This window comes from Cotesia glomerata, linkage group LG2 (genome assembly GCF_020080835.1).
Source record: "Cotesia glomerata isolate CgM1 linkage group LG2, MPM_Cglom_v2.3, whole genome shotgun sequence".
Classification (NCBI taxonomy): Eukaryota; Metazoa; Arthropoda; class Insecta; order Hymenoptera; family Braconidae; genus Cotesia; species Cotesia glomerata.
Genome location: NC_058159.1, coordinates 7005334 through 7017841, shown reverse-complemented (window position 1 = coordinate 7017841; position 12508 = coordinate 7005334). Strand labels below are relative to the sequence as shown.

At 25.1% G+C, this 12508-nt stretch overlaps 1 protein-coding gene across 8 annotated transcripts in view; it reads left to right on the top strand.

The window, feature by feature from the left end:
- LOC123259690 (putative mediator of RNA polymerase II transcription subunit 26) overlaps window positions 1-12508 on the top strand; it is a 29546-nt gene that overhangs the window by 7455 nt on the left and 9583 nt on the right. For 3 of the 8 annotated variants that reach the window (XM_044720325.1, XM_044720327.1, XM_044720326.1), the window contains exons 4-8: window positions 2628-2792; window positions 3817-3894; window positions 11628-11818; window positions 11903-11969; window positions 12167-12270. In XM_044720325.1, the coding sequence (XP_044576260.1) occupies window positions 2628-2792; window positions 3817-3894; window positions 11628-11818; window positions 11903-11969; window positions 12167-12270 (605 nt within the window). Of the gene's footprint in view, window positions 1-2064; window positions 2458-2627; window positions 2793-3816; window positions 3895-7552; window positions 7750-7852; window positions 7880-8764; window positions 9066-11627; window positions 11819-11902; window positions 11970-12166; window positions 12271-12508 lie in introns of those variants that run through there. The other 5 variants (XM_044720329.1, XM_044720330.1, XM_044720331.1 and 2 more) reach the window with 5 other exon arrangements.

Sequence of the window (12508 nt, the reverse complement as noted above, 5' to 3'; positions counted from 1 at the left end):
GGTTGAGTAGTTGTTAGGCAGCGATCTGCTCATGGCGCGAGTGACGAAGGGTTAAAAGGACTTTGAATTGTAATTTAAATTATCTAACAAAAAAAAAATAATAAATTTATTTATCCATGGTCGAGGTCAAATGTCGAGTTTTTTATTTATTGAATAATAATAATTATTAATTATCATAAAGAAAAAAAATTATTGAATTGCAAAATTAAAATCTGATACCTAAGACCGTTTTTGTTGTATTTATAATTCAGTATTAACTCATGAATTATTTATTTTAAATTTTAAATAAAATTACTGTAATTGAGATGAATTGGTGACATTGAAAATAAATACCCGGAATATTGAATTAGGCATTGAAAAAATAAAAAAATTCTGTAAAATGTTTAAAATTGAAAAAAAAAATCAAGTTCAAAACCGTTAATGCTTATTGTTGTTATGCCGTATTGTATCGAAATCATAAATCGACTTTCACATGAGCATAAGGAACTTACTATTATATATTTATACCGAGAACAATTGTATTACTATCATTTAAAATAATTACTGGGGTAATTTGCAAGCAGTGCATGTTAATCGCTAGTCATTGACATATAAGCTAGCTTTAAACTTTTAATTTATGATAATGAGAGCCATTGAACTTTGAAAATATTTACCAGACATCTAAAAACAAAACTTTTATTCTAAATGCCGATTTTTATTTTATTGCTGAATTACTTAAATAGATAGAGAGAAACAAGTTTCTTTTATTGCGAGTGGATCGACAACTTCCTTGATACAAAATTATAAATATTACGGGCCGAGTTAAGAGTAAGGAGCAAGGAGAATGCACGCGATACTATTATTTATGATAAAATTATTTTTATGTCGTCGAAGTGGAGGCATATTGTGTACGGAGGTATGCTCGTTTTATTTATTGTACTGAGGAATAGTAAAGACTGAAACCAAGACGGTGATGGTGATCGAGAGGTACCGTGTGTCGTCATAATATAATATTTTTCCGCTTTTTTATGCTACTTCATCCGTCGTTGGATTATTTTATACACAACACAAGTAAAATACTCATCCTATACGTAGTTATATTAAAGAACTATAAACTATAAACTATAACGGTATTTATTCACCTCTTATTCATCTACAAGTACATATATATTCGTTTACGAGTACATACGAATTACTATAGAGTCCCTGAGAAAAGATTCGCGTTCATGGAAATTAATTGCTTAGTTCTGAGATAATATTTAATTGTATATTTTAATTATGCTTATCGTAACAAATAATAACGTAATATTTTATTTTTATTTTTAGTTTTATTATTAAGAAATTTTACCGTGTTTTTTAATAGTTATTATAAAAATAATATAATTTTTTCTCTTTATATCAATATTTTGCCTAAAATATCAAAGATATAAAAAAATTTATTAGAAAAACTTTGATAAAAAATTTAATTTCCAACAAAAAAGGTCTTTTATCATTTTTTTTATATTTTTAATAATTTGTCAAAAATAATAATAGTAATAATAAGAGTAATTAAATTTTTGATTTTTTTTTAATATTAATATTTTGTTTAAAATATCAAAGATATGAAAAAATTGATAAAGATTTTTTTGATAAAAAATTAAATTTTAGTAAAAAATTTTGCGTCATTGCATCAAAAAATTTTGTGTTAAATATTTAACACTTTTATGTGTAAATTTAACACTTATTCTGTTAAATCAACACAAAAAAGCGTTAAATATTTAACATAAAAATTTTTAACACAAAATTTTTTGACGCAATGACGCAAAATTTTTTACTGTGTAGTACAATTTTAAAAATTTAAGTTTTCTTTAAATATATAATTATTTTTTAATTTACTCTAATTGAAAATTTTTAAACTCCAAATTTTAATTAAAATATATACTTTATGATCATTAAATTAAATTAATTAAAAAAAAATAAAAATCATCGTGAAATAAATAAAAAACTTGGTATTTAAATAAAATTCTTTGAGGTAAGTAAAGCGCGTTGTTGATGCTCTCGTTGTCGAACGGTGATAGTGAAGTTAAGAGTCAGGTCTGAGGTCTCAGTTCTGCTCCAGTACGCTTCCGAATAGCATCTCCGGGCGACTTATTTATTATAACTCTGATCCGTTATTCGTATCTCGATTATCTCCCTATATAAAATATACAATATAAGATATACAATATACCATCTCGTTTTATGTATCACATCGTGTACTTGCACTCAAACCACCGCGCAATAACAAAAACAACAATACCCACGAACATAAACATAAATATAAACATATCGAGCATCTCGTACAATCTCTTCATCATCATCACCTTACCACCACTATTTATATTTAAACGACTCACGATCTTAAGGTGAACGGACATTCTCGACTTATTTCAATTTACCTTCAGTTGTAAAAAGATTCACTTTAAAGCATCTAAAAATGCTCAAAATGTGATTGGATGAGTGAGTAATAATTATTTTTATTAAAAACATTTTAAGATAAAAGAAGAAAAAAATATTTATTTATTAATTTATTTATTTATCGAGCAATAAAAATGATTTACCGCGTAATTATTCATTGTTGCGACAAATAAATTATCCGATGTATTATTATTAATTATTTAAATTTACAGAAGACGAGCATGTTGCTTTCAATTCGGATGCCGAGCTGGCAGCTGGTGGTTACGAAACGACGAACTCGATGGAAAATGTTCGGAAAATAATTGAAAAAATAGTGGAAAGTCTTGTTGGAAATGTTGACAATACTCCTATCGATCGAATATATAATCACGCTGCTTGTAAGTATTGTTACTTATTTATTAAAATTATAAAAAATTTTTTATCAAGTGACTAAATTTAGAAAATTTTTTTATTTTTATTTTCAATAAATATTTAACATTTAATTTTAATATAATTTATTTAAAAACAATTAAAAAATTCTTTAAATCATTATTTTATAATTTTAAAATAAAAATGTCATTTAAAAGTCAAATTTACAATTTTTAAATAAAATATTAAAATAATAATTTAAAAAAATTTTTTTATAATTCTAAAATTTATTTATTATGATGTTTAATTTTTTAAAAAATCAAAAATATTTTATTTTAATTTTTAAATAAATATTTAACATTTAATTTTTAAAAAATTAAATATTATAATAAATAAAATGTATTTTTATTTAAAAATTGTTATTTAATTTTTTATTTAAAAATTGTGAATTTTATCATTTGAAATAAAATATTTAAAATAATGTAAAAATTTTATTTAAGTAAAAATAAATAAAAAAAATATCAAGATGCAATTCTATAGCACGCGACTGTGGTTAAAAAAATTCTTTCGGATGAGTTTGAGCAGGAAAGTGCGCTCTTATATATCAACACGTGACACAATCTCCTGTTACGATACACAAGAGTGCACCAGAAGCTACTGCCACCTGCCTGTCGTACATTTACCTGTTATCGCTTCAGTTTATACCGCTCGATATCCAATACAAGTTAATGTTTCATTTCTTCTTATACCTGAACATCATATCATTAAAACAATGTACACACTTAGTGATTAATATTCCATTACATCACACATACATACATACATACATCTACAGTATATATTAATAAATAACAATCCTTGCTTATCAGTAGTCTCAAAAAAACGGAGCTATTTATTCGGCAGCTTCCAGCTTTCGTTAGACAGTTTAATAAATTATTTTAAAATAATAAAATACTCTACCTCGATAAATAAATTTATCTTTTATTTAAAATTTAAATATTTACAGTTTGTAATTATTATTTCATTTTATTGTTAATATTTAAACTTCAACAGATAATAAATTTATCGATGAGTATGGTGTATTATTCTCACGGATTATCAAGCATTTGGAATTTTCTTTGCGAAATTCGAGTAAGTACCAAGCTCTCTATCATTTATTACATTTTTTTCTTTTTTAATTATCAATTATTATTGTAAATATGTATATTAATTATTTCAAATTGAAGCTTGGATAATTTTAAAACTTGTCATTTACTTTTTTTACTGTAAAAAGGTAAATTATGTACTGAGTTTCGAGTTATGTAACATAAGTGACACTGAATTATCATAAGCATTGTCTCTTTTGATGTAAGACGTATTACGTCTTCAATCATTTTCGCGAGTTATTGGTGCGACCTCGGAAAAAAGTGAAGAATAATATAAAAAACTTCATCATCATAGCTGAACTTTTTTATTGTAATTATATTTAAAATAAAAAAAAAAAATTAATTTGATTCAAGAGAAAAATTTTTTGAACCTAGAAAATAATTTTTAAGATTTTTATTGCCGTAATTTAAGTTGAAATAATTTTAAGCTAAGAATTTTTTTTTAAATACACTTAAAAAAATTTACTTGATTTAAAAAAAAATTCTTAAGCTGAAAAAATAATTTTGAAGAATTTAATTGTCTTTATTTAAACTGAAAAATTTTTGAACGGACAGATTTTTTTTTAATGCACTTAAAAAAATTTACTTGATTTAAAAATAAAAATTCTTAAGCTGAAAAAATAATTTTGAAGAATTTTATTGTCTTTATTTAAATTGAAAAATTTTTGAACTGACAGATTTTTTTTTAATGCACTTAAAAAAATTTACTTGATTTAAAAATAAAAATTTTTAAGCTGAAAAAATAATTTTAGTTAAAAAAAAATTTTTTTTTTAGAAAAAAATTTTCTTGAATTATTTTAATTTTACTTGATTCAAAAATTTTTTATCTCAGTTAAAAATGATAAAACTCTTCAAAATTATGTTTTTAATTCAAAAAAACATTTTTTAACCAAATTAATTTTTTTTTTAGTTAAATTAACTTGATTTAAGAAAATAAATTTTTTTAATGTTTTTTTTTGTCCAGTAGTTTTTCTCTTGAATCAAATTAATTTTTTTTCAGATAAGTATTCAATACTAAAATAAAATTAAATTTAAATGAGCAAAAGATGTTTCTATCGTTTTTATAAAGAAGCTCGTTATCTTGGATCGTAAAGAGATATTAATAATCTTGAAAGGCTTAAGTTGAGATTTTTTAATCGTCTTTACTTATACGCTCATACTGAGACTTAAAGGCAATAAATGCTTGCAATTTAACTATATAGAGCGGAGGTTAACTGTTTTATGATAACAATGATGTTAGGCAAAATAGTAAATAGAAATGAATGGTCTATTATCGTTTTATCGGTCGCCAGCTGCAGACACGCATTTACCTCGACGCAATTCGATAAACTGTTGTTTTATTTATGTGGTTTTTAGACGATTTGTCATTTAAAATAAAATATTAATAATAATTTAAAAATTCCATTCAATTTTTTTATATTTTTATTATTTAAATTCATCTAAAATAAAAAAAAAAGGTTTTTATATGCTAAATTATGAATCAATTAAAAAAAAAAGACAAGTTTTTTCCGTAATTTACGTCAATACATCTTCCGTATAATCAATTAATTTTTTAAATTGGATAAAAAGTAAAACTCGTTATTTATTAAAGCTTTTAAAAAATTATAATTTAAAAAGCAAAACTTTCATCTAGTCCGTGATAATTTTTAAAAAATATATTCACTGCAAAATACTTTCTTTTCCCAACAGAACAATAATTTTTTAGCGAAAAAAAGTCTAAAATTTTCGACCCAAATGCGGACAATTTGAATAAACATAAACGTAATTTTAATTGTGAGCACAATTAACCTTAAGGAAAAGATATTAGCAAAATCACACAATTGTTTGCGTCTCTTATTCACAATCTCAGCTCTCAACATCCGTTATCATTATCACGTTTAATTTACGAGTAGCTTTACGGAAAGTGTTTGCCCTGACAAAGCAGTTATATAATTTATCGTCTAAAAATATCAGAGATCAATTAAAATACTAATTATAAAAGTAATTGCCTTGTGGGATTCGAGATTATTCATGACTCGATGACACCGTGACCCTGCCGGCAAAAAATTCTCTAGGTATTTTCCACTTGTTTTTATCTTATTTTTCTTTATACCAGTTTAACTTTATTATTCTTCGGTTACTTAATTCCATAAACGCATAAAACGTAATATACACGGCAGGACTGCAAAAAACAGGTACCTAAGTTCATTCAAGTACTCATAAAATTACGGGCACAGTGCAATGTTATTACCCCTTATACACACACATATATTATGATTTAAATGTATATTCATACATATTGGATACCTTGAAAGTTAAGTTCAAGTTGCATAGATTTTTTCGACTCCAAGTCGCTTAAAGGTTAAACATTCTCACGGTTGACCATTGATTCTTATTGTACTATTATTTTTAAAATAATAAATATTTATCCTCAAATCATTTTATTATATTTCCAAATTATATATTGTTTAAATTTATTTTAAATAAAAATATTTTTTATAGCGTAATTATTTCTTTGTAATTTTAGAAATTTTATGTTTACTTAAAAAAATTATTTCATTTATTTAATGATAAAAGGAGTTTTTATTTTTATTATTTTATTAATGTTGATTTACTGAATTAGGTCAATGATATTTTTTAAATAACAATATTTAAGGGATAAATTTATAAAAATTATTATAAATAAAAAACTAAAAAAAATACTGAAGGTACGAAAAAATGATAGAAAGACTTTTTTTTTAGGAAATTAAATTTAATTATAAAAGGTCTTTATCAATTTTTTTAAATCTTTGATATTTTATATAGAATATTGATATTTGAAATACAATAAAAAATTTCATCATTATTATTATTATTAGTATTATAATTATTTTGGACAGATTATTCAAAATATCGACGTTCTAATTAGCAAATTGTCTAACTCCATTTTAGAGAATCTTCCATTTGTACGAAAAAAACAATTAGCTCAAAATTCATTATCACTTTAAAAAACCATTTAATATCATTAATATCTAATAAAGGTATAATATTTTGGTTTGAATCATTCAAATAATTTATAATTGGACTATTGCTACATCAAAATGTTAAAAAATCACCCTCTAAAAAATAAGGAGTTAGACAAATTGCTAATTAGACCGTCGATATGTAAAAATGATAAGAGACATTTTTTGAAGGAAAATTAAATTTTTTATAAAAAAGGTCCTTATCAATTTTTTTATATCTTTGATATTTTTTACAGAATATTGATATAAAATGCAAAAAGTTAAATATTTTCATAATAATTATTTACTATTATTATTATTTTTTTTAATAATAATAATGATAATATAATTCTAAAAAAAAAAAACAATGAAATGATAATAAATAAAATATAAAGTGCATGTTCCAAAGTCTGCGCATGCAGAAAATAATAGACTGGGTCATTATAATATCAATATGTCTACATTTGTTGAGACTCTGAACCAACGAAAGTCTTTAAAAAAAATAATCCCGAGTATATAATATCCCTTATTTATATTACATGTTCTTAAAAAACTGCACCGGAGAATTTAGAAAATATATAGGTCCACACAAAATTATCCCCACTAAATAAAACCAGAGAACAAGTAAAGGAGAAGAAGAAGAAGTCGTACAAGAGTATGTGGGGTACGTCGCTCGTATATCAACCTTGCCTTTACGACGTTCAGTCGAGACCTGAACCGCTTACGATTACGTGCAGCCTGCGATTCTGGTTCATTCGCGATTCATTCTTATTTATTATTATATTACATCCATTTTTGCCCAGCCTCAATCGGAAATTTTTAATCAAGCGGGGCTGTGATTTTAACTGATAGCTCGGATTGTTCTATCACCGGCTACGAAGGTTTTTTTTTTTTGATAATTTACAAAGTGACAGTGAATTAATTAATTAATAAATTAAAAAAAAAATTATAAAATTAATCATGTAATTTGGGTTAAAAAATTTTCTAGTTAATTTAATTTTATTATTTAGGGTAAACTGTTTAATTTTTTATCTAAATTTTAGTACTCAGTTTCTTATCAGTAAAGACTTATTTTGTTGTCGAACAAAGTCACCGACATGCTCCGAGTAATTCGTTTTAAATGACAGCAATAAAGAAAAATTAATTTTAAAAATAGTCGGGCAAAAAATGTTGGTGAAAACAATCCGCGCGTGCTCCCGGTTCAACCTTGAATTTAATACCCTAGGACATCAATATTAAATTTTTTTTTTCCTAGAAAAAAAAATAAATAACTTGTACTATTTTATTTTTTATAAAAACGTCTTAAGGCCACGACACAAAAAAATAAGATTCCATTATTAATAAAATGATAATGAGTTTATTATAAAAGTTGTTTTGTCGGCGATTAAAGGTCGCGAGTGCATCATCGGATAATAATAACCGCGGATAGACCGAGTTTAAATGCTTAAGCGTTGATAATATCGTAAAATATATATAAATTAAATAACAACATAACAAAAATCGAGACCTTGAACTTTGATAGCGTTAATTGAACGGGAACCTCGCGTGGAATCTTAAAAACTCCGTTATGTCGTTTCGAGCGTGTGAAAAACACGTGACGAAAATCCCCGATAATTCAAATAAAATCTATCGGCTTATTTTATGGTACTAAAAAAAAAACATGTGAATTGTTGTACCGTTTAGTAATCAATTTAATTGAAGCCTAAAGAATTTTTTCTATAAATATTCAACGAGACATTGAGAAAATATATGTTAATAGAATTTCTTCGGTTACTTTGTAAGGTCAAAAAAAATAAATGAAACTGAAAAAAAATTTAGATAGAAATAAAACCACAAATTTTATCAATTTTTTTTTTTTTTTAACAAATAAAATTTATTTATCAAACGATAAAATATTTCTCAGAAATATTGTCAAAAAATCAATTAGTTAGAAGCCTGATAAGAGCATGAAGTCACTTATTAATTGTCAGTGGGTCGTAAAAAAACTAAAATTAACAAAGTACTTTTAAAAAGTAATGTCAAAGCTTGTAAGATGAAAGTGCAACTTGTAAGCGGACAAAGTGTGTGGTCTAAAAAATAAGTAAAATAATAAAAAACGTGGGCTCGATGTTGCTGCAATTCTTTAAGGAGATGCTACAGTTAATCGGCGGCCTTATTTTTTTCTACTTTGTCTACATTTTTTTCTATAAGAAAAATGGTAATACTTATTTTATTTTATTCTATTAATTACAAATAGAGTTGTAGTAAGTTGTAATTACACCGGCGAGTTTAATTGTTGAACTTGGATGATTAGAGGCGAGACAAAAACAAAAACTTGACAAATTTAACGAGACAAATGAGACTAATTATTCCGGACGTTGAATTAATTATGAGAAACTGTCTAAGTAAGATAATTAAGGTTTTATAATTCGTGCGAAAGACGCGCTCAGTTAGATTTTATATTACATTATTATGTGTAGAAGCGTCAAATGAATAAGAAAACACACATCAGACCTCGTGTACGATTCATCTCACCTTCCGGTTGATAATCTTTTTTTTAATATCTCCTTCGCGTAATGTGTGAGTTTTGATAACGAAAAGCCCGATATGATTAAATGATAAAACTCTTTGATTTTTAAAATTATTTTTTTTTTTTTGAAAAATAGTTTAAATATAATTATAATCATACTGATTAAAAAATTAAGAGCAAAATTTTTGAACCAAAAAATTTTACATAAAAATTATTGTAAATTTATGAATTTTTCTTTTAAAAAAAAATAAAAATAAATAAAAAAAATTTTTTTCGAACTTATAATAGCTATAAAATTTTTTTCTACTTGTTTTAAGACGATCAAACTCTTTAAAATAATTTTTTTGATCGAATAATTTTTCTATAAATAAAATTAATTTTTCTATCAATGCAAAATCAAAGTTAAAGATTTATCGAGGTTGAGTGTGAGGGACTGGAATAAATAGAATAAGAAAGTGACATTGGTGAGATTAGGATGAGGAAACGACCTTCTATTCTGTCTTCTGTTAATGAGAGATCACCGCTAGAAAGCTCGAAAACACTTACTCACTTACATACTCATTTATGTATCGATAAAAAAGGCTCGCTTGTATCTTGAGTGTATTAATACAAGTGACATTACTTTGAGCTGGAAGAGCTGTTTGTTTACATAGACAAGAGATATGTCCGTTTTCACACAACTTGTCCATCAACTCGATCCGCCGGTTTAGCTGTCGTTGATAAACTTTGGATTTTTACAGCGGAAATATTTTTTCTCCTGGTAAATTAATCGCTCCGGGGAAAATCACACGACCACACCTTCCACCTTCGGCTGGGGATTTTTACCGGTGGAAAAGTTACTCCGCGGATTCTTCAGTTCCATTGTACTTAATTTAATGGTTTATTCGATTTAAATTGAGAATTGAGGCTAGAAAGTGCGTCTGAGTCATAAGAGAATTTTTTGTTAGATAATCTTTGGCATGGATGCCGACTTTTCTAATTGACTAGAAAATTATTTTGAATTAAACGTGACTTTGTTATTTATATTCTGCGTTGAGTATTCAGCTTTTTAAATTCCAAGCAGTGATTGGCGAAGAAATTTTTTTTATTTTTTATTACCTAATTTGGAAAATAAAAATTAATGATAAATTTTTTAGAAAAATTAAACATTAGTAAAAAATTTCACTAATTTTTTTTTTTTTTAATTTATAATTAGAAGAAAAATATATAATTTTTTTAAGGAAAATTTATAATTGATAAAAAAATTAATATTTTTTTATTTTTATTACTATTTTTAAAAAATAAATAAAAATTTTTCGAAAGTAATAATTTTTTTTTTTCTATTATTAATAAGTAAATTTTTTTACCAAATTGATAATTTTTTTGAAAAAATTAAATAATATAATCAAAATAATTAAAAAAATAAATCATTAGTGCCAATCACTGATTCTCGGTCATAAATAAAAACTTTTTGAAATTTTTATATAAAAAAATTGTCAACCCGTTATTTAAACTAAATTATTTAATTATGATATGAGAAATCATTTTATTAAAAAAATATTAAAATTAAAAAACCATTAAAGCAAAAAAAAGTAGTAAAAGTTAAAGACAGGTTATCGGACCGAAATTTCTCCATTAAGGAAAAAAGTTAAAAAATATGGACAAGGTCGCCAAGGAGAAATTACATTAGCGCTGTCAATTGATGTAAACGATCGCGATTTATCCAACATTTAAAGACTCGACCTATAACGGTCTTGTACGCTCGACTCCATTCCTAATATAAGAAAGAAAGTGCAGCTATTTATTACCGTAAAAAACCCGCGGTTTAAATCATAATAACAATAAACAAAAAATAATGTCTAAATTATAAATTCACAAGCAAATTTATTTGCAAGTAATTATTCACTTTTTTTTCCAAATTTTCACTTTTTTTTTAAATTAAATTTAATACGAACAAGAGAATCTAGTTTTACGCCAAAGAATTTAAATTCCGATACCGAAGCAGAGTCGAAGCACTTTCGCTTGAAATTACCAATTGATAAATTATTTATTTATTTTGCTCCCAATCGGTATCGGTTTACATTTACGCGGGAGTAGAATAAGAAAAAAGGAAATATTATATGATACTGTGAGTAGAGATGTGTAAATTTGATCGATCTCTCCAGTGGAGGGTCGGCAGCTCTAGCTCTCACTTGCTGTTATCGATAAAAAGTCTAATTCTGCAATATAAGTTTCGCGTTAATGTGAATATTGTTTGTGGGTATGTTATAGACAAACCAGCTGCAGATAGACCCAGTATGGCGCACACGGCTCTGCGAGAGCTTGTCGAACGTGCGGTCGACGAGGCCCGCAAACTACCGGGACTTGGAGATACAGTATCTACGAGAACTCAGCAAAGCACCAGTACTACTGTCGCCGAGCAAGATTACGAGGATCTACTTGCTGCTGCCATATTAAATAAAGTAATTCGATTTTTTTTTTTTAATAGAAAAATTTTATAAAATAAATTAGAAAAAATTTTTAATTATAAATTTTTTTTTTTACAGGTAATTGAAAAGTACCAAAAAGATGCAGATGGGAATGTTGATAATTCGACAAGAAAATTTTTAAAGAGTATGTATAATTTTTTTATACTAAAATTATTTTAAATTTTTAGAATAAAAAAATGTGAGAAATTATAAATGCTATTTAAAAAAAAATTTTTTTTATGAGTATTTTATTTTTTAAAAAAATATTCTAGCATTTGCTGATTACATTTTTTTTTTTTATAAACAATTTATTAATTAAATATTAAAAATTTTAATTTTTAGATAAAAATAAAATGATGTTAGACAAAGAATTAGAAGACGAACTTGCAAATTCTCCAGAAAACAAACTCAGAAGAAGGATTTGTTCTGACCCATTATCACTTACGGTAATTATAAAACTGCTGATATATTTTATATTTAAATTTTTTGTCGATCAAAGTAAAAAATAACGCGAACTTTTTAAAAATTAAATAACAAGTTGTGAAAGTGCAGCGTTAGCAATTTACTAAAAACCGAGTATTAAAGGTATAAAATATTCGAAATTTTCAGTAATCGCGATTCGATCGGAAAAGAAAGTAGTTAAATTGATATTTATTAAATCATAATCATTAAATTTTATTGGCC